The sequence below is a fragment of the Neopelma chrysocephalum genome, unplaced genomic scaffold, assembly GCF_003984885.1.
Source record: "Neopelma chrysocephalum unplaced genomic scaffold, ASM398488v2 Primary Assembly neopelma1_194, whole genome shotgun sequence".
Taxonomy (NCBI): Eukaryota; Metazoa; Chordata; class Aves; order Passeriformes; family Pipridae; genus Neopelma; species Neopelma chrysocephalum.
The window spans coordinates 253,974-277,275 of NW_020897856.1; the positions used below are offsets into that span (position 1 = coordinate 253,974).

Consider the following 23,302-nt stretch of genomic DNA (forward strand, 5'->3'; position numbering starts at 1 on the left):
ACTCTGAATATATGCCCACATCACCTTATGCCTTCACTTCAGGGATCCTGACAGTCCCTCTCTGAACTGCACCAGTTCCTACTTTTTCAAGGTGCAGTTTTTCTCAGCTCCTGCCTGCCTGCACTCCCAGCAGAGGGGCAAACAGGGCCAGCTTAGGTTTGCTGGAGAGGGAGGAAAGAATGAGGTTAGTACAGCATCCCATAGCAGACTGCCTCTCCTCTCTCTGCAGCTCTCGAGGATCAGAAAGGTTTTGTGCCCCAATATCCCAGGTGACCACCTAGCAACAGTATAATATTTTTAGCAGCCAAGCCAGTAGCTGCTCCAACCTTACTGTAACATGGCCTACATAAAACATTCAATGAATTTGCAGGAAATTTCCTCAGGTTCATAAAAAACAAGTGAGGAATGAAAGCTGTGAGGCCATCTGGCCCGTTTATTACCCCAAGGGCTGATCAGCTCTGGCTAAACCAGTCCTCACAGAGGTGTGTGTAAACTGATCTTATAAAGCTCCTGTGAGATTCCACAGCTCTCCTGGACAATTTATTCCTATGTTCATTTTGCCACACAGGGAGAAAAGGACTGAAGTCTAACCTATGGATCCACTTCCTTTCCTAAACTCAAGGCTTTCCTTCTCATTCTGCACTAGCTGCACAGAACAACTTATTTCTCCTCCATTTGCAGCCACCTTGTCTGTGTAACTCCTGTGTTAGGAAAGTGAACACATTTAGTGCACAGGATATACTCCAGATCACATCTCTGGAGCAATTCCCAGCCACGTGATGTGTGTGCCATTACCCTCCACTCTACAAAAGCCCAACCCAGCTCCAAGCTGTCCTTTATTTTACCTGGGAGAGTGAGCCCTCCCTCTGTGAGTACGAGGCGTGTGCTGGTGCTGTGTTTAACAGCCACCTTTAAACACAGCTCTGCAACAGGCGAATTAGGACTCAAAAAGTGACTGAAAATTTGGTGTGCCTTCCTATAAAGGGCACTCATTTTGTTCTATCATATCTAACTTACTTACAGCCAGAACGAATCTATAGTCACAGAAGATCAGATCTCCCTTTCCACACAGTATTTAACAGCAGCAAATTCTTGGGAAAAAACTTCCACTTTATGATTGTGGGGTTGCACTGACTTGTGTCAGGTGAACTTTTGTGATGGGGTAGAATAAGGTCAGAAACAGGTGTCTTTAATGTTCATTCACCGAACTCATTTTGTCTATTCAGGAAAATAGAAAAGGGTCATGAAAATCCTAATCCCAAGGTTTAGCAATCAATAAGGACAGAGTTGGTGCTGGCTCCTGCAGTGGGCAAGGCATCCAGCTCAACACACAACTCCCACCAACTCTAAGAGACCTGCAGAAGGATCCTTACAGGAGGTGATTTGGGAATACCCAGTTTATTCCCAAAGAGGGAACAAACTACATACCTAGCTATACTGGTTGTGGTATGTTTTCCCACAGGTTCAACAGTATCAAAGCCAGGGGCTGTACCTCTTCAGTTATCCTAACAAAAAGACAAGTTCCATACTGCTGTACATACACCAAGTGAGGATGCTGCACCCAAACTAAGGAATTGAAAGAGCTGGAGGTGCCAGAATGGGCACACAGAACACTGCCAGCTTCTGCCTAGATGAGTCCCATCCATCTCCTGCCAGTCAGGTCAGGACAAACAGCCTCCAGAAAGCAAACATTTCGTACGCCAAAGAGGTAATAACAATACCTTTCACAGCTCTGGGACAGAGTTTGCAGTTTGTCCTGTATTGCCTGCTCCTAAAATGCAAGAAAAAGTCATTTAAGCAAATGTGTATTGGCAGAGGAAACACACCTTTAAGAAAGGTTTTGCTGTTGATACCAGTAACCCTAAAACCATTCTGTTTAACCAGATTTGGAACTTGGAAATAAAATAAATGTCCCACTTTACCCTCCCAACATCACTTCTGTCCAAAGCCTCAATCACTTTTTCAGACAGTCATCAACCCACCAGCTCCCTTCTGCTGCCTCTACAGCAGATGAGATCGTGAAAGGAACACAACAGTTCTCACCACCATGACAAAATCCGATTGAGGGACAAATTCACATCAGCACCCATTGTCTTTTATTTTTTAATGTATCTGCTAATTTGTTTAACTGCTTTATATAGCTTCCTGAAATATGCTCAGTATTTTCATTGTGTTTGGCTTAGTGGGAAAATTTCTGAGGAACTTACAATTAAAACATGGATATTCATCATTTAATAACACCACCCTCGCATCACGTCCTCTTGTTCTCTACACAAATTTCCCCTCAAAGCCTCACTCTTCACTGGTTGCAGCTCTGGGACAGACATCATAGCACGGCTTTTGCACTAGGTAAACCCATTTCCACATAATTTGTGACGGTGCTACAGGCCCTGCTGTAACAAACTTACACAGTCTGTACACAGACACACACACTCGTGCATGTATATAATTGTGCATATACACACACCCCAAATATATTCATAAATATATATAATTTTATATATATTTATATATATTTACAAACATATGTCTATAAAATCCTTCTACGGATGCACAGCTAGAAACAAACCCCTGGATTGCAACTGCTACACTTAACACTCAAGCAGTGGTGGGCTGGGGTTAAAAGCTCAGCAGTGAACCAGTCAGCCCCACTGGTTCTGTGGCAGCGAACCAGTGAGTCCCACTCCTTGTCTGTAACACCACACACAGGCCATGCCAAGCTTGACTGCAGTTTCCATAAAACTGCAAAATTAATGAACAGTGAGAACACAGACATAATGTATCTACATTTTGGTAATGCACTTGACCAAGTGCCTTACAAAAATCTCATTTGCCTGAGCTGTTCAGGTCGGTTGGGATGCGAGGGCTGCCACGTCTGAACACAACAGGAGAGATAAAAACACTATGGCAGAGTAGCAACAAAATGCAGTGTCTGGATTATATAGACAAGTACGAAACTTCTCTTACACCCAAGAAGACTTTACCAATGTATGTCTGAAAACCAGCATGGAGAGCACATGGATTGATACTGGCTTGATTTCTTAAACTGAACAAGAGAAGGGGGTAAATTACAGATGGACACGAGAATGAGTTTAGCAAACCAGCGGTTAAATGTCCTGAGGGATATGAGACGTGAAGGACAGACGTGCCTTGGTGGCCAGGGGTTTCTAAGGTAGTACAGGATGACTTGTATCCCCCATATCACACTGCACAACAAGGAGGTTTGTTCGTGTTTCCAGAATGTCTAATGGGATTGACCCTGCACTGAAGGCACCAGCACTGACCCTGTCACGAGCTGTGCATTCAGAAAAAAGGCAGCTGGAGAAGGAATACCTTAAGTGATGGACATGCCTGACCCAGCCAGGCTTTTCTGGGGAGCCTGTGAGTGAAGTACTACAGACAGGCTCTACCATTCCTGCTCCATCTAAGATATAGAATACAGACATTCACGAGGAAACGTCCTACATTACAGCAGGAATGTTGATTTGATAAGAATTAATCTGCCACTGATGAACAGGAAAAATGGGGAACTAGAATCCAGCTTTAGTGTCAGCATAATCCTTCCTGAGTATCTTCTGGAGGCAGTGTTGAGTTGTGTCTCCAAGGGAATTCCAGGCTGCACTGTGGAGTCAAGGCATCTGATAAGCCATGGAAGAACAGGCAGAACCAAGAGATTCAGTTTGAAAAGATGAAACACATACTTTGGGAGGAAAGGTAGCTCAGAACAGAGCCTCAAGAGGAACAACTCTGAATGCAGAATCACAGGGGGACATTTCCATCCACAAGTGGAGAACAAATCAGACTTATTTCCTGAAATTAGGTAGAAATGTCAAGGCTTTTGTTTTGCTTTGCTAACAGGGAGGTGAAGAGAAGGAAATGTCCTGTGACATTCTGTCAAGACTGAAGATTAAGTAATTATGGGAGTGGAAAGAAAAGTCAAAATAGCAGACAGGAGAAGCTGACAGTTCTATAAAGGAAATCACTAACATGTGTCCTGCTTATATGACCACTGAGAATTAGGAATGCCTGTGAATATCTGAAGAAACAAAAATCCCAGGGCTAGAGTAGACTTCAGGCAATACAGGAGGATACAATGCTAAATGAAATGGGAATAGTGCTCAAGCTGAGGAACATGAAAGGTTTTCGCATAACGAAGGCTTAGATAATGGAGCAGTTTCTTAAGGCAAATGATGGTTGGTTGCACAAGTGCTTGAGACATTTAAAACAGGACTGGACAAAACACAGGTGAAACTCTACAGAACAAATTCTCACTGACCCACAGTGAGAATTTCTAAATCTCTTAAATGTCTATCTCTGTGCTCGTGCTCAGCTACGGACAAGCGCTGCTGCCTCAAGGAGACATTTCCCAAGGTACAACATGAGGTTTCCAGCTTCACTTCGAATTGCCAATTATTTGCTGACCCAGAGTTGCCGGCACCCAGGACAAGCGGCTCAACAGGGTGAGGGGATAACCTCCCTGGTGCAATAAGCTCACTGTCTCACAAAGGAGGAAGTACAAAGTTAAGGTTGAGGCCCATGAGTTACTTCAGAGGAAGGGCTCTACCTCTTGAGATGTCTCTGCACCTGCTGGGACAGCCGAGCAGGGGGCTGGGAGCTGCTGGCCCAGTGGCTGGGAAAGATCAGGCTGGAGCTGCAGCACAGCAGAGGGCTGGACAGGCAGGCTGGGGTCTATAGGTACGGGCGGGCTGGCTGTGGCCAGGCTGCCATGGACCTGGGGAGCGCCTTCGGGAGCGACGCAGGGTGGCACCAGTTCAGGCTGCAGCTGCAACGGCGGTGACATGACTATCGAAGGTTGCACCGGCAGCACGGGCACCTGGGCTCCAGCTTCCAAAGCAAACTGAGTGTGTCCAGGCATGGGCTGCAACACAATGAGAGCTGTTAGCACACACCTCTGCTCAGAGGGCTCGGGACTTACGTGACAAGGCATCAAAGTCACCCGCATCCATGGAGAAAGGACCCCAGCTCTGCAGTGAGACTGGGTTTGGGTGAGCTCAGTAACTACTAAAGAGACTAAACTTCCTTTGAAATGACTAAATAAAAAAACTAAAGATTCTCTCTATGTGATTATGACACCGTGTGCATTGCTCAGGCACCAGTTAATTTGTAGGGACAAAGCCATATTTTGCTAAGTAATGAAAAATCACAGAATTCCAGAATGGAATTCCAAGCCCCGTCCAACCTGGCCTTCAACACTTCCAGGGATGGGGCAGACACAGCTTCTCTGGGAAATCTGTGCCAGGGCCTCCCCACCCTTACAGGGAAGAATTCCTTCCCAATATCCAATCTAACCCTGCCCTCTGGCAGTTTGAAGCCATTTTCCCTTCTCCTGTCCCTCCAGGTCCTTGTTCCAAGTTCCTCTCCAGCTCTCTTGGAGCCCTTTCAGACACTGGAAGAGGCTCTAAGGTCTCCCTGGAGCCTTCTCTTCTCCAGGTTGAACATCCCCAGCTCTCCCAGGCTGGCTCCAGAGCAGAGGGGCTCCAGCCCTTGGAGCATCTCCGTGGCCTCCTCTGGACTCACTTCAAAATCTCTGGTGATGAATTCATTCTCCTGAATACTTTGCTCTGCTTTCAGTAGCCTACCACACTGTCCAAGCAGAGAAAAATACACTCTACCCATAACCTAACTTCAGATATTTTAAGGAATCTGCCATATATGCAGAATCAGTAGCTGGGTTAAATGACACAATTAACTTTTTCACTGGATATGCACCAGTGTCCTACTTTAGTTTAGTGTAGTTTACACACTGAAGTCACAACTTAACCCTTGACATGCCAAGCCCAAAGGCCCCAATCCTGCCAACACTCCCCTGTGGACAGAGGGATTTTCATTTATCTCATTGGATTTCTCCAGTGCATTAAAATAACTCGTGTGCGTAAGCACTTGGTGGGAACTGGACTGAGGCGACAGGATTCCAACTACCTTAGAGACTGGGTTGTTATTCTGCATAACAGTCCTTTTGAGTTGTATATTTAAAACCAGAACATTCTCCTTTTAGGTACATCATGTATTTTTCCAAAGGGACTGAGCTTGTGGGAAGAGAAAGAAGGAAAGAAAGGAGCATATGGAAGAAAAAAGACTTTTAGTACTAGGAGAACTGTGCCTAATTTGTACTTTTTTTAAAGTATCATCACCTAGAGATTAAGGCTATTGGAAAATACATTAAAAAAAGTCAAGACTCAGATGGGAACTAGGCCACACTGTTTCATTGCTGCATGCTCTCTGCAGGTTCTGGGTGTGAGCTGAAAACTATTATCCCAGGTTTTATTGTGGGTAAAAATAAAGACAGGATGTGCTTCACAGCATGTCACAGTTACACGGCTGCCCAAGGGGAGGTATTTAGACTGACAACTGTGGTGTAACACCACAGAAGGGTGGTGACATTCTATTTTAAATCTTATATAACTAGAATAATTCACAAAATATTTCAATGTCTAATTTACCTGGGCGAAACAAAACTCAGAGGTGCTAAACATCAACTGCAACAACAGCACTGCATTATGTACAGAAATACCTCTGTAGCAAAAATGCTTCACATCAGAACAATGTATTTTAAAATATTCCTCTGCACTTTGTAATAGCTATTTTTTATTCTAAATTCTTCCATATGCAACTCTTCCACACATATTTGATAAGTGATGACTGTGTCAAGATGGTTTGGGAACATCAGCTCTCCAGTTCTGGTGTTTGCCATGCTCCCTGTGCCTAATGGGCTTGATTCCACCCCCTCTAAAGCCACTGGGAATACTGGGTAACATTCCCAGGCTCCATGCTACTGAAATTCTCACAGACAGTATTTCTGTACCAAATATACCGCCGAAGAGAGAAATTTAAAAATGATGTAGTGCTCTGAAGATGCCGGGCTATGGCAGGTTGGGATGGGATGTTATGAATTTTAATCAGTGTGTTATGGCGAAGGGATGTGGCAGAACACAGATTTTCCAAATGCCACTAATTAACAGATTTGAGTGCCCTCTCCTGCTCGGGTCAGACTGTGTTTCACGTTGTCGTATCACAGATGTGGTGAGGGAAGTATTTACAGACTCTGTCAACAAGTCCTGAGCCAGTTTCCTCGTAAATACAGCTACTATTCGAGCTCCATTTATGCTTAATTTCTCTTAAGGGGGAAAGGGTCTGCAGTTCGAATCCATTCCTGCCCTGCAGGCCTGACAGTGCTCTTCCACGCAGTTTTCCGGAGCTGTTACCAGATGGACACTTCCCTTTGCTGTTTTAAAGATGTTCTGCATCAAAACATTTCTTCTACTCCTGCCAGCTCCCCCATGTGTATCCTCTGCATGCGACACGGACTAGGGTATGGACACCAGCAAGGCTCGGCGTGCCCTCCTGCCCCAGGAGAACCACAGTTCACACCTCCTCAAATTTGAGATGGAGAAGGAAGAGGGAATTCAGAAAGTGCTCCGTCCTCTCACTGTCTAAAGCCTGTTGGGTTACGCCCATGACACCCTGGTCCCTGGGTGAAGGCACCACCTGCTCCCCCCTGACCTCACAGCTCCAGCCACCATCTCCAGGACCGAGGTCGAGAAGCCAACAAAACGTCTCAAGAGCAAAGAACAAGCCTCCCCACCGAGTGTTCGTGAGGGAGAGAGCCCCAGGAACGCCTGTGCCCAGAGACCACCCCACGGCCCAGCACGGTCGGCGCGGCCCCAGCCCGGCAGTTACCTGGTGAGCAGCGCCCGGAGCGGCCAGAGCCGGCTCGGGAGGGTGGATTACGCTCGGCTGCAGCGCCGGAGGAGGAGGAGGAGGCGGCTGCTGCGGCTGGGACACGGCCTGGGTGCTCTGCGTGTGGTGGGGAGAGGGCGCGTCGCTCGGCAGGATCTGCTGGAAGGTGGGCTGGAACATCGGCTGCTGGGGCAGCGGGGGCACCCCGGGGTGCGGCGGCAGCGCTGGCACTCCCGGCGGGGCCACGGCGAGCAGCGGGATCGTGGCAGCCGACATGTTTGGCACTATGGTTTGGCAGGGCAGGACCAGGGAAGCCACGGTGGTGTGAGGCAGGTTGACGGCCTGCATGGGCAGGGCGGGGGAGTTGGGGGCCATGGGCAGGGTGGGGTTCATGGGCAGGCTGGGCAGGATCACGGCCGGAGCAAAGTACTGGGAAGGAGCAGGAATGGGGGGCACGTTTGCAGCAGGGATGTCAGAGAGGTTTGGAGGAAGGCTGTCAAGGCCTGCCAGAGGAGTAATTGCAGGAATGACAGGAAACTGAGGAATCTGAAAAAAACACAATATCGCATAAATTGCCGGTGTTTCCACTGATGGAACAAAACAGTTTCATTTGCCATGCAAGTCCCTAAAAACCACCTGTGCCATGAGGATAATTATGTCTGCTCGTTAATCACTTCCATTCATTTCCTGAGGTTTACAAACAGTAATAAAAACTGATTTATGCTTAAATCATTACTAAAAGAAAAAAAAAATTTGGGGACGCATTTTTATACCTTAGAAGCTTAAAACTACTTCTAACACCAGCTTGAAGCCTTCAAGCAACATCCTAATTAAAAGCTGCTTTTATTTTAACAGAAGTTAAAAGGAATTAGACCAGACATAACATGAAACTCTTTCATGCAAAATTCAGTAAGACTATTTAAACCCTTGTTTTTAAATGAGCTGCGACTCAAGCAGCGTGGAAGAGCGCAGAAAAAAGGGTTTTTACAATCGAAACCTCACGGTGATGGAACAAACCCTGGCATCATGGTGCCAGCTTGCTCCTGCCCTTTGACACAAGCTGCTTCACATCACAGTGGTTGTCACCAGCAAACACAGTGACAGCACCAACCACCTCCCAGGCCAAGGGAAGGGTACATCTCTGCTTCGGAGACCAGAACCGGGGCAGAGAAAGAGACAGAGGTGGCAGGTGTAGGGGAAAGTGGTGAAGTCGGGAAATAGAAAAAAAAAGGGCAACTTCTCATGCTGTCAAGCCTGGGATGGGGAAGAGAGTGTTCCAGAGGGGACAGTGCAAAAAACTCAAACCAAAACAACATCAAAAAGCAGTTATTGCCAGTTTGGAACTGCCATTAACTGGATGCCACAGGGTTGGGTACAAGAGATTTCTGCTTCACCAAGCAAATAATAAATAATAAAGGAATACACAGGAATTGGGAAAAAGCAAATATTCTCATGGCCTAATTAAACTGGCATGCAGTCAAAACAGCCACACAAAAACCGGAAATCACGTTAATTATTAGCTGGAGAGCTGTCCCCGAATGGATGTGTTCACACGCCGTTACCTGGGAGGGGGCCACGGGCGGGAGCTGCGGCACAGTGGAGATCTGCAGGGGCTTCAGGGGGGCACTGCTGGCTGCCACCGGCGAGCCCTGCGCCGGGAACTGGGGCAGCAGGTGTGGCGCGGGCTGGAGCGGGCACACGGGCTGGCTGGCCAGGACCTGCTGCAGGGGGGCCGCCTGGGACATGGGCTGCTGCTGCTGCGGGAGACAACAGGGGAAAAGGTTTACTGGCTTGTGGGCCACAGAAGAACCAGGTGGCGGAACACACACTGCCTGTTTCTGTCCAGCTCGCTGCCAGGACAGACCCGCCGGTTGGACTGTGCAATCACAGAACCATTAAGGTTGGAAAAGACCTTTAAGATCCCCGAGTCCATTCGCCAACCCAGCACTGCCAGGTCCACCACTAAACCGCGTCTCCATGTGCCACATCTACATGTTTTCTGGACAGTGGCAGTGAGCCCACCACTTCCAGTGACCCCACCATTGCCCTAGGTAGCTCCCTCCAATGCCTGACCACCTTTTCCATGAAGAAAATTTCCCTAATATCCAACCTGAACCTCCCCTGATGCAACTTGAGGCAGTTTCCCCTTGTCCTGTCACTTGTTCTCTGGGAGTAAAGCCCAACCTGCCCCCCCTCCCCCCGCCCCCCCCCCCTGTCAGGGAGTTGGAAAGAGCAAAAAGGTCCTCCCTGAGCCTCCTTTTCTCCAGGCTGAGCCACCCCCAGCTCCCTCAGCTGCTCCTCATCAGACTTGTGCTCCAAACCCTTCCCCAGCCCTGTTGTCCTTCTCTGGACACGCTCCAGCTCCTCAGGAGACGCTCCAGCCCCTCAGGACATGCACCCAGCAGGGACAGCTTACAGAAGAGATGGACACTCCTAATTCAAACACTGCACAGCAGCCCGCGTTTCAAGCATATTTAAATATAAGACACATTACCTAAAAAGACAAGTTCTAACTATCTTGGAGAGGTTATTTGCAATGACTCAGACTCTTTAAATCCCAGAGATTGTTCCAGTTGGCACTGTGAAATCCCACCCACTAACTTTCAAGATGCAGATAATACCCAGCTCATCCTGGCGTGCAGAAGCTGCTACCTAAAGAAGCAGGCACAGGAACCACAACACTTCTTATCTGAGACAAAATAAACCACAATAATTACAGTAAAAGCTGGGTCCCAGTTATTTCTGAGGTGCTGTAGTGACAATGTGGCAGCGAAAAAAGCAGTTTTACTCTTCCAGGGAAAGCAGGCTTTGGGCAGCAGAATAGTGAGAAAATGTTGCATTAAAGCTGGAAATAACAGAAACAAACTTCCACATTTTGTGTGCTACCAGTATCTCCTCCTTCAGTTCCTCTAATTAGTTTTGGAAAGACTTTAAAAACCCCTCTGGTCCAGAAGGATGGCACTGGAGACACAGGTTGGCTCATGGTGACCTATTTGGGACCGCAGGGCTGATGGCTCCACCGGGCTCTGCAGCACACAGCACCTCACACCGTGCCTGTGGTCAGAAGGTAAACTTTAAAAGGGATAGCCAAGTGTTAGAATCCTTCATCTTTGCCACTTCCACCACAAATCTGTATAGGAGTATGTTGCTCAGCACTTTTTTAATAGCAGGACTCCTCAACCAGTTTGGTATTAATGCAACAAAACTGTAGCAGATGTACTATAGAATCACAGAAATGTTTCAATCGGAAGGGACCTCAAAGATCATCTCATTGCACCCCCTGCCACGGGCAGGGACACCTTCCACTAGCCCAGCTTGCTCCAAGCCCTGTCCAACCTGGCCTTGGACACTTCCAGGGATGGGGCAGCCACAGCTCCTCTGGGAAACCTGTGCCAGGGCCTCACCACTCTCACAGGGAAGAATTTGTTTCTCATATCTTAGCTGAACCTACCCTCCTTCAGCTTAAGGCCATTCCCCCTTGTCCTATCTCTCCATCCCTTGTCCGCAGTCCCTCTCCAGCTCTCTTGGAGCCCCTTTAGGTACTGGAAAGGCCTTCCTGGAGCCTTCTCTTCTCCTGGTTGAACACCCCCAGCTCTCTCAGCCTGTCTTTGCATTGACAAAGCAAGATGCCATCCACCCTTAAACAGCTAAAATTCATCCATGACTGGTAAGTTCCCAATACAGGATCGGGGAACAAAAGAGAATTTGGTGCTTGGTGTCACATATCCAGGGCTGACAACACTGAGTGCCACGAGTGAGCACATCACACTGGAGGTGGCACTGAAGAACTCCCTGCAGCCTCAGTGTGGCTCCTGCAGCGTAAGGTGGTCATGCCTGAGCATTACTCTGCCACATGACATCAAAACCCAGCAACATGGATCTGTGCTGCAGTTTCTGCCATCCCAGGTTTTGGGAAAAGAGGTGGTATCTACCCAGTTACAATCCCAAACCCAAGGTAACAGCAGCGTGGGAGCTGGCCTGGCACTGCTGATGGGATGAACTGGCCAAGGTGGAGGCACCTGGGGAGTGCCTGAGGGATTGGGGGGGCCCCACTCACCCCACGGAGGAACTCCTGCCAGACCCAGCCCGAGCTCCAGAGCAGAACAGCCGCACACCCACTGGGCTGGAGCAAATAAAGCTGCCAGTTCCCACAGTTAGCTCAGCTCTCACACCCAGCCGGGTTAATCTGCAGCTCAGACAGCTGCCCACGGGTCACCACGGACAGGGGGCACTGGCACAGGTGGCTCAGCCACCTCCCACTCGAGGAGAGACCGCGTTAGCAGCAGGAAAACAGCGTTCAGGGAACAGAGAGGCTTCCTAAAACCTCCGCTTCAAATTCAGCTCGTGTCTTAAAGTGCTTGTGAATGGGATGAGGCACAGGGAGGGGAAAATATCCAGGTGAATTAGGTAACTTTGCCTCATAACTTTAACAGTATAAATGCACAGACACCCAAATTGGAAAAAAAACCAAAACAATTAGGAGATGCAACATTGATCCCATGTCTGAGCCACCAGTGTATAATGATACAAGAACATTCTGTAGGCAGATGAATTTCTCACCCCCATTTCCTCTTCTGCTGCCCTGCCCTACCCCCCACAGCATGGACATTCCCAAAGTCCCCACACACCTGGGGACTCTGGGACCACTGGACCTACTGCTGTCTCTGAGACACAGGTGCACTCTGGGAAGTTCTGCAGAAAAACTTGACCATTTTACCTATTTTTGTAATAATAATAATAATTTAAAAAACTGTAAAAAGCCAGTTTTTTATTAGGTTTCCTGGTAAGATTAGGAAGCAAAGACAGACCAGTAATTAGATCCTTCTGCTGTCAGGGATAGAACTATTCCAAGAGACAGCAATGCTGTGAGGAAAGGGCATGATAAAGAAATTAAGTTGGGCAAATATCCTATTCCAAATCAGAATTTGCTATTGGGGGAAAATAAACAACAGATTTGGAACTGTCAGCATAAAGCTCCAGAGGCCACCAGCCAGACCTGTGCAAATGGTGAGGTCCTAAACCTGCCTGAGTATAAAATTTTTGTCTGAGACAACCACGAGAATATCTCTACCCATTAGAAAAAAAACTGTTATGTGACAAAACCTTGCACAAAGGGTATGTTTTTCAAGGAGACCAAACGACACGTCTCCATTATTGATGCTTTGAGAAGAACAGGGCATGTTAAAAAAAACCCTAAATGGCAACCAGTGAGATAAATGTTGATAATTCAAAAGGTTTGGAGAGGTATGATTCATGCCAGTCACAAAGTATAGACACTCTCCAGCAACAGCAACAGTTTCTACTGAAGGAAGCCAAGTTTTTTGTATAATCACCGAAATAAGCCATGAATTACCAGATCATACCAGGCTGTGGCTGCATCCCTCACGAGAGCACCCCCTCCACTGCTGGGAAGAGCTGCTTTGGAAATAGCTTTAGGAAATGCAGGGTTTGGAGTGAGATTTGATCCCTGAAAATGCACAAGAGTTACTGTTTGGAGGCAACTCAGAGACAGGCTCTGCTGCTGAAGGTGGACCTCCTGGTTGGGTGCCTGCACTGAACTGTATTAACACTGTATTTGCACATCTCATCAAGCAGCACCACTGAGGATTCAGAGACAAGTGGTACCTGGCTAAGGGGTCTCTTTCTAACCTTTTAGAAAGGAGGTGCTGAATAATAACACAAAATTATTAACAAACTATTGGATTTTTACAGATCAAGACAGCACATTGATATCAATGCAAGGCTTCAGGATGATGCTGTGAAGCCACAATGGAAGACTTAAACTCAACCAAGACATGCCAACGTGTGTTCCATGACTGTCCTCAAGCCTGTTAGGTAAAATACCCACTGTCCCACTCCTAAATCTCTCAAGTTGCAGTTTAACAGTTTCAAACAGCTCAAACTCGCTGCAGGTATCACAGAATCACAGGAGTGGCTTGGGTTCCAAGGGACCTTAAAGCTTATCTTGTTCCACTGCAGCAGGTCGCTCCAAGCCCCGTCCAACCTGGCCTTGGACACTTCCAGGGATGGGGCAGCCACAGTTTCTCTGGGCAACCTACGAGCTGGAGCAGAACACGGGGAAGGGGCGGGATGAGACGAGGGGTTTTAGGCAGAGCCCAGCTCTCACCTGCTGGCCGGCCAGCACCGGCGGCGGGGGCTGCCCCAGCGGGAGGGAGGCGACCGTGGTGGGCTGGACAACCGGGAACGGCATCGCCGGCTCCTGGTAGTGCTGAGGCACCACGGCGGGCGCCGCCGGCACCGCGGGCAGGACAGGCTGTGGAGAGAGAGAGCAGGGCATCAGGGAGGGCACCACCACCTCGGGGGCTCTGCAACTGCTCAGCACGAACACAGCTGTGCACAATTCATCCGCTCGGTACTTGGGTCAAAACAGAGGGGAGAAAACTTCTCTGCAAGGAATGGAAATCTAAAAACGTGGAAAAAAGTCAGCAAACGCCAAATAAATTAACGGAACCACACCGCATTTCTTTCTGGAAGCAAGAGTGCAGACCAGTAAAACCAGTGGAAGCACAGACCACAGCGAGTGGGAACAGACCAGCAACAACAACTGGGTGACGGTTTTATCTTTACAAATTTATCTTCAAATTTATCTTCACAAAGTTTTTTCTAATTTTATAATCTTTATCTTCCAAAAAAGCAGGTAATTTACTGGAAATGGATGCCAGGAAAATAAATGGAGAAAATGAGAAACAAATTAAAACCATAGTTGAAGTGGAAAAAAATTAAAATAGAAATTCAGATCAGGTTTTAACAACATCAGGGCTCTACAACTTCAGCTCAAACAAAACAGATAAATTACAAATAAACAGTATGTCAGACTGAGGCTCATAGGCCTAAAAAACCCCTACTGCAGCTCCAGTTATGTGCTTGTCAACTTGGTCAATAATATCCAGTTAAATACAGCAATTCCTCTTTTTTTTTTTTACCTGGAAAACGAAGGTTTTGCATCAGACTTTGTTTCCTGTGTTTTTTGAGATTTACCAGACTCAGAACTCTTAACCTAAATTATCACAGGAAGAAAAAAACCATGGCAGACCCATCAGAAAATAAAAAGTTAGAAGAAATATTTTTCTTGTGAATGAAGGATGTTGTCTTTTCAAACCCTCAATCAACAAGTTTAGGTAAAAATTACTGGAACCCATCAACAGAAAGAATGACAGAATGCTCTAAGGGTGCTGCACAGCTTGACTCGATAATAAATTCTGCTCAAGGTGTGCCTTTGGAGAGTTACATTTAGAAGGGTTCATTTGGTGCTTCAGGTGAAGAAGAAATGAGGAAGGATTCATCCTATCCATTCCAGGAGATGTGTGCCCATAGGAAAAGTGCTTTCCACAGTAGAGGGAGCTGGCTACAGATGTCAAGGATGAATTTTTTACCTTCAGGTGAACAGAGTTGATGCATTTCTAAAATACAGTTCGGAATTTCTTGGCAACGTTTTGGAAAAACATACGGTAAAATCAGGGGAAATGCGGCACTTCCCAAGTGTGTAGGGTAAATCTGGAAAAAACCACTGTTCCTAGATTTAATTTTTTCTTCTCTTGATTTTTTAGATTTTTAGCTTTTTGTAGATTTTAGAAGTAGTTGTGTAATGAATGTAGGTTTTAATGTACCTGTATAATTTGTCACCCTTTAGCACAGTAGTTTACACAACCCTATTACCACATTTCATATCAAACTTTCTAAATTCCTTTAGTTTGTTTAGACTTCTCTCAAGACAGGCCTTCGTTCTGTTTAAGAATGTTGCACCCCAGGCCTCTACAACAAGATACAACATAGTCAAAGCAACCTTCAAATCCTTAACCTTGGAGGAGCTCCAAGAGACTGTCCATGCTGTGATGAAGAGGAAGATGAGGAAGAAGGGGTCCTGAGGGACCCCTGACTCAAGTTCCGGAGGGGTATGCCGGGGGCAGAACTGGGGAGGATCGGGGGGGCGGATAGATCCGGGATTGGATGGACAACACCATAAATTGTGGAACCCCTGGACACATGGGACACATGTCTCTGTACTCCTGGTGGTTGAAGGCCTTCATTAAAGAACAGCTCTATATCTTATCTCTAATAATTGCCTGGGGAGTCTATTTTTTTGCTCCCGTGATCTTTAAGGCATCACTCTTCAGACCAAGAGGATGCAACCAACAAAAAAACGAAGTACCACGTCATCACTGTCATTTTTACTGCTTGGGGTGCTCCAGTCCCCAGCGTGCTCTGCCAGCTGGGATGGGACCATGGAGGCTTCTCACAGAGGAGTCACAGGATGGTTCAGGTTGGTAGGGACCACTGAGGTCATCCAGTCCAACCTCCCTGCTCAAGCAGGTTTCCCATGAGCATGTTACTCAGGATTCTGCTCAGACAGGCTTTGAGTATCTCCAGGGAAGGAGACTCCACCACCTCCCTGGGCAGCCGGCGCCAGTGCTCCTTGCTTCCTGGCCATCGGAGGATTCAGAAGGCAGAATGTTTTCTGCAACCCTTGCAGGTCTCATGGGGGAAGAACTAATCTTTTGGCCGATTCTGACTTGTGAAGGTTCCCATTACAGAGCAGGTCTGAACACCTGCCACAGGGCCCCCTGCTGCAGGGAAGGGGATGGAACACAGCATTTTCTGGGAGTCAGTTAGCTGGGGAGTGAGAACTTCCAGCAGGCACTGAGACTTCTGACGTGTTCTGGTCTTGGCCAGTCCAAAATGAGCAGGCTGGGCATGCCTGAGGAGACTGGTGAGGACACATGAGCTCTGTAGAGCCTGCAGGACCCCAGTGCCACTGGAGGCCACGCGCCCGCTTCCTCTTCTCTCCCCCGCAGATCCGTGTCTTCCTCTCCCGGATCCCGGGGAAGGGATGTGGCACTGGGAGCCACAGCCACGACGGGGTCACTGCGGCAGCAAAACACAGTGTAAGGGTGGCCTGTCACATGTGATAGGCACAGAGGCTGGATTGGGACACAGCCCTCCACAGCTCCTCAGGGACATAACGCGCTGGCCGGGAGCCTCTCGCTGGAAGCACTCGGAGATCTCTGTTCACTTGCGTATGTTTGTCCTTGCACCAGCAATTCCATGAAGCACTTTTGGTCGAGGTCATAATGGCAGCAAGTGGGAACATCTGACAGGGCTGCCAGTGCCTGGTGTTGGAGCCCCAGTAAGGGACATACATCGCTGACTCCACGTGAGGTCAAACCCACACCAAGAGCCCCAAAGGCAGGGACTGGATGACCCTGTAACCCTTGTCAGAGCTGGAAGGAACACCAGAGTCAGGGGGCTCTTGGAGCAGAAACACGGGGCTGCACCAACAGTGAGCAAAACAAAACAGTTTGCAACCACGTGCAGCAGATTAAAAGTAAACACAGAATCATGGAATCACCGGAGTGTTTGGTTTGGAAGGGACCTTACAAACAACCTCATCCCGCCCCCTGCCATGGGCAGGGACACCTTCCACTAGCCCAGGTTGCTCCAAGCCCTGTCCAGCCTGGCCTTGGACACTTCCAAGGATGGGGCAGACACAGCTTCTCTGGGTAATCTGTGCTAGGGCCTCATCACCCTCACAGAGAAGAATTTCTTCCCAATATCCAATCTAACCCTGCCCTCTGGCAGTTTAAAGCCATTTTCCCTTGTCCTGTCATTACAGGCCCTTGTCCAAAGTCCCTCTACAGCTCTCCTGGAGCCCCTTAAGGCACCGGAAGGGGCTCTAGGGCTTCCCCAGAGCCTTCTCTCCTCCAGGCTGAACACCTCCAGTCCTCCCAGCCTGTCTCCAGAGCAGAGGGGCGCCAGCCCTTGGAGCATCTTCATGGCCTCCTCTGGAACTGCTCCAACAGGTCCATGTCCTTCTTGTGCTTTGTGGCAAAGCCCCTAACGGATTTCAGCATCAAGAGATTGATAAGGAACTTTTTTACTGAAAGCATGACAGCTGCCAGTGAAGCAGGATGGCAAATACCACGACTCAGGCACCATCACCCATTTCACATCCACCAGGAACGTATCACTGAGCAGGTCACCACCCACAGAGACGAGCGAGGAACACGTAAAGAGAGTCCCGGAATCCACACCCCCCAGAAACAAGAATACAAATGGTAATACTAAATATGACCCGGGATACAAAACGATCTGAAAAAAAAAAAAGCTTTAGACTTACTGCTGAGGGCTGCTGGTAGTGCCCGAGCTGGGGCAGGCTGTGGGGCACGGGCTGGCTCTCGCTCAGGGGGGGGCTGTACACCCGCTGGATGGCCGGGGGCACTGCATCGGGCAGGGACGAGTAGATGACACTTTGCTGGCTGCTCTGGGAGTCAGAATAAACAGTGGAGCCCTGGCCGCTGTCAAACGTGCTGTCAGCTGAAAGAACAGTTAATTTTTATTAAAAGCCCAACAACTCCAAACGCTCAAGTGACGACTTTAGAGCAAGGTCACCGTGGTTTATGCAATTAGCGTTTTTACTACCCTGGCCCTTTTGTTATATAAATAAATTATACAACACAAATGTTATTTTCTGCAAAAGGCACATACTGCTTCTCTTAAGCCAAAAGGCATCCCCATGGATTTCTGTGCACAGTGATATTTTAGGCACATTAATATTTCCTTTAAAGGGCATAAGGTTGACATTAAGAATTGCAGACGTCTATAGATTCTGTAGGATGAAAGGAGAGGAAATCCCAATTGTCATGTTCAGAGCAGATCACAGGGTCTTTTAGAGTTCCATCTCCCAGGGATGCACTGACTTTAACACCTTTTTTTATTAGCAACACTGAAAATCACAAAATTCTTTATGCCGTATGACTTATTAGTCCAGCAAGTCATGCCCTGTTTGTGTGTAGAGCAATACCTCAAGCTGAAGGTCAGACACAAAACCATATGCAGGTTTCAGTGAGTTAAGAGCACACTCTGTGGGAGTTTCTCATGGAGCATTTGCCCCGTGAACCTGTGGAATTGCACAGCTATGGGCACTGGGAGAGCACCAGGTCCTTTGTCCAGGGGAAATATTGGTATTACCGATTTAAAAATGTTTCTTCACGACTTTTAAAGCCTGTAAATTACAGGTGCCCAGCTCTTCTTGAGCATAAGCTACTGCTTTCTTCACTTGAGAAAGGAAATGAGATAATCAGACTGCAGCTGGATGTATCCTAAGGACAAACAGCTTCTAAGAGATTAAAAATTCAAAAATGAAAGAAAACTGCAACGCAGTTTAAAAAAATGGCTTAAGTTACAGCTAAGCTTAAACACCATTTCTTTTTCCAACACTTTCCATCGTCTCTTTTTTCCATATTCTAAATGAGGTTTTACTTATTTGGCTTTAAATAAAAAATTATTTTTTAATAGCACCAGAGATGACATTTCTCTTCAGTACTTACAAACTATTCTCCCAACTGTTTGGGTTTTTTTCCAAAATTAAACTCCCCTCTCTATTTATTCAGTTCATTTCTGAAGAGCCAACACAGCCCTTTTCTCACGATGGGAATTCTGCTGCATAAACACTTCCATTTTATTACAAACAATTATTCAGGACCTCAAAGGGGAAAAAAAAAAGTATGATAGTCAAGTGCTAAGGTAAAAGCTGTGAGTCAGCCTCAGGATTTTACAGAACAACACACATTGCACACATTAAGTTATTAATTTCCATTTTTACATTTGACCTCAGATTACATGAACAGGTGGCACTCTAATTTATAGAGGTCTTATGCTAAGAAAATGTTCAAATACTCTTATAGCAAATTGTCAAATAATACCAAGTGTTGGTTAAAAGTTGAGGAGGAATAGGAAATAAATTGGGGGGGTTATATTTAGTATAAAATTCTGCCAACTCATGTCCAGCAGAATCATGGGAAGCACAAATTGCCTTGTTGCACCACTGGAAACAAAAAGAGTCATAATTGCAGTGTTCCTCAAAGGAATTAGCATGAAATAAATATATGATCCAAAAAAATGAAATGAGCTCAATTTAGATTCATATAAAAAGCTTTGTGAATACAGTAATATTGTGAGTGTTATGCAAATGTGGCCAAATATCTTGTAAAGACATTTTTCCTGTACAGGCATGCATGGATATTTCAGAATTCAAAGCAGACCTCTGTGTAGCCCTTTATACAATACCTGAATTAAAGCAGCAGCTGTGTCTTTGCTAAAGATAATGCATCTTTAACTCAAATGTGCTTAAATACAAGCCCAGAACAGTAAAACAGAAACATTATGATAATTGTTTAGTAGGAAAATATGCATATCGGATTTTATCAGAAAAATTGGCTAGGAAAAAGGAAAAGAACTCTCATAAAATTTCAACTCTTCCAAGCGAAAAAATCACAGAATCACAGAATGGTTTGGGTTGGAAGGGACCTTAAAGCTCATCTTGTTCCCCCTGCCATGGGCAGGGACACCTTCCACTAGACCAGGGTGCTCCAAGCCCCGTCCAACCTGGCCTTGGACACTTCCAGGGATGGGGCAAAAATATCTGGCAATGTTTCCTTCAAGATGGTTAAAAGTACAAACAGATTTAGATTTCAGTACCAGAGCTCGAGTCAGTAACAAAGGTTAATTTTAGCGGTCAGAGTCAGGGCAGAGTTACTTTAGGAAAATAAAAGCACTCCCCCTTCCTTGTGCTGTGCTGCTTGCTGGGGGTCTGACACTCAGAATCCAAACGAAGAAACAACAAGCTCTGCAAGCCAAACCAGGGAGTTTCTTAGCCAGAGATAGACCAAAATCAGTGCTTGGAATTAAACCAGGAGGCGTCCTTGAAATAGCCCTGGGATCAGCCCCAGCTGAATGTCAAGGGCTGGCAGACCAGTGACCCCCTACTCTGACCTGCCACAGGGGAGCTCAAACAGGCCCTGGCTTCAGGGCCATGAGCTCAGGGCAAAAGAGAGCATGGGGGAACAGAGTTAACCTCTGACCATGATCCAAGGATCCAACAGCAATTACAATGTCAGCCCACAGCTCTGGTGCTCCCAAGACCCCTGACCAAAACACAGCTGGTATTTCTCACAAAACAGGGAAATCTTAAATTACATCACATTACATCCAGAGATGGATTTTTCTTCCTACCACAGGCCTTTGCACAGCATCACAAAAAACTGCAAGACATCATGAGTCACTTTGAAACACAAGAGCTTGCCGCGCCTTGGTTTCAGTAAGGTCTGGTTTGCAATGAACATCTCCACAAGGCCAACACCATTTGAAAGAGCCACCAGTTGCTCTGGCCAGTTTGAATTATACAGATTCATAGAATCCCAAGTTGGAAGGAACCCACAAGGATCAGCAATCAGTTTGGTGCCAATTCAACTTCTGCAGGCTCTGAAATCGTGTTTTGCATGAACTTGATCCCACCACCTGGCACAGAAAACACGTAGCTTTTGTGTCAAGCAGCAGGTTTCCTTGCCTTTCCATTTACAAATACGTTATGGTTTTGGCATTTATTGCTACTGAAGGAATGTTATATAGAGAGATCTGTATTATGTAATTTTCTTGAAACTTTAACAGAATATGCTGAGTTGGAAGGAACCCACAAGGATCATCCAGTCCAGCTCCTGGCCCTGCACAGGCCCATCCCCAAGAGCCACACCACGTGCCTGAGAGGATCACCCAAACGCTCCTTGAGCTCTGGCAGCCTTGGGGCTGTGCCCACTGCCCTGGGGAGCCTCTTTCAAAATTGTGATGTGTCTGTCCGGGACTCTTGCGTTTTTTGAGCTACTGTTCAAACCCACACACATCAGTTCCTCTCTCCCCCGAGCTGGGATCACTGTGGCTTTTTCCCTTGGAGATTCATCACCGTGTGCCCACAAACCACGAGACTTACATGCGACGGAGGTGACACTGGTGGGCAGGTTCTGCTGGAAGGGGTGCTGGTCTGCCTCTGGCTCCTCCGGCTCCGACAGGATGTGGTGCCCTGTGTGGGACAGGTACGTGACCTGCACCTGCTGCGCCTGCGGCGCCTTCAGCTTCTCCAGGCACTCCGAGTCCCGCCGCTCCTCCGACTGCATCCTCGGCCAGATCCGCTCTCTCCTCCAGAGGATCAGTGCTACTCTGTCCCGTATGGACTTGGCAACTATCTTGAGATCGTTTTCATGGAAAAATCCCGAGTCAATCTACAGAGGAGGCACAGACTTAGCAAGGTCACACGTGCATGGGGCGTGCACACGCGCGTCACACACGTGTGTCACTGAAATCTCTTCCTAACAGAGAAAACATCAGTTTGAAACAATATGAATTTAAATAAATTTATTTCTCACAAGAACAGGAACTCAAGAGCTTGATGGGGTCTTTTTTTAATAAAACTTCTATCCCGAATGCAAAAAACCCAGTATGTAATTTCTAAGATCTGAATAGGTATTGGCTCAATTTATTCACCACTTAACATCCATTGTGGAGAGCAAGTTTAATGGCAGATGGGTTGCCCTCTTTTTTTCTTGTTAACACTTAAAAGAATAGTCAAAACAGGAAAAAGAATCTTTGAACAATGCAACTGGAGTGAATCAAACTACCCCTAAATCTGAATTTATTGCCTTAACCTTTCCAGCACACACACAGTTTCCCAAATTACTCTGCCTGGCAGCGCAGCAATCTCTGAGGGACAAGATGTTAACAGAATTATGTCTCAAATTAACTTCTCTTAAATAGTGAAGTCAGTCAGTATTGATTGACTTTTATAAACAAAAAGCCCATCAGTGAGTCCGATGCAGACTGTTCCTATTCGATGGAAAAGGGGACGAGGCTTCTCAGAACTCAACTGCTTGACAGATGAAATGGAAATTCATCTTTGTGCTATTTGTTTGCATAATCTCCTCCAGCACAGGGTATGAATTTTCATTCAATATTAACCTACCAGATCTTTGTCTGCTCTCCCTACATTCTTAACATACATATTCAATGGATTTGGAAGCATCTGTATCCATGGGGGAGATCTAGAGGCTTTCCTGCTTTGCTCTTGCCCAAACATGAGGCAGTTTCACAGCTTAAATTTTCACTGTTTAAAATTAATGGGGGTAAAGTAGCCTAAAACACAGGTTCATTTTGATGAAGATGTGCCACTTTACAGTCCCCACCGATTAGGAGAGCTGACTTCAGGTTCCAAACCCACCAGAACACTTCAAGTTCCTTTTAGCCACACCCTTTGGACAGGTGGGATCATCCAACTACCAAAACCACATCAGTAACGATAAATAATTGCCTGTACTCAGGAGGTCTCCTGCATTCTTCTCTTCCACAGCACATAGAACAACAAACTGATGAAAGCACATGGCTTTGGTGTTCCACAACTGATAAGGACTGGAAAAAGACATTTAGGAATAAATGTCCCTCTTTTCTGACCCTGCAACAGCCTCAAGTTTGAAAGCATTTCAGGACAGTCACTTAGGTAACTATTAATGCAGAACACAGGTTTTAAAATTATTTGGGAAAGGGTATAGTGTCACTGTAGTTTGGGCATGATCCTTGTAAATATACTTTTTACGAGAATCATTTCCTCTTCAAAACAAAACATCCCAACTATGGACCAAGCAACCTACAGAACTTCAAAATGCCAGATATTTCCACCAATATTTAAATGCAAAATATAACAGTAGGTAACTGTACCAGAGCCACTTCTAAACTAAATAGTTCTGTAACAATACACTGCTGGAAA

General features: G+C 46.7%; 1 protein-coding gene across 9 annotated transcripts in view; it reads right to left on the reverse strand.

Moving 5' to 3' along the window:
* The window catches only part of WNK2 (WNK lysine deficient protein kinase 2), a 118,802-nt gene that overhangs the window by 38,722 nt on the left and 56,778 nt on the right, over positions 1 to 23,302 (reverse strand). For 8 of the 9 annotated variants that reach the window (XM_027702712.1, XM_027702710.1, XM_027702709.1 and 5 more), the window contains exons 7-13: positions 21,479 to 21,767; positions 17,834 to 18,030; positions 13,826 to 13,972; positions 9,261 to 9,455; positions 7,699 to 8,244; positions 4,565 to 4,879; positions 1,722 to 1,771 (exon numbers count right to left, since the gene is read on the reverse strand). In XM_027702712.1, the coding sequence (XP_027558513.1) occupies positions 1,722 to 1,771; positions 4,565 to 4,879; positions 7,699 to 8,244; positions 9,261 to 9,455; positions 13,826 to 13,972; positions 17,834 to 18,030; positions 21,479 to 21,767 (1,739 nt within the window). The remainder of the gene's footprint in view (positions 1 to 1,721; positions 1,772 to 4,564; positions 4,880 to 7,698; positions 8,245 to 9,260; positions 9,456 to 13,825; positions 13,973 to 17,833; positions 18,031 to 21,478; positions 21,768 to 23,302) is intronic. The other variant, XM_027702711.1, reaches the window with a different exon arrangement.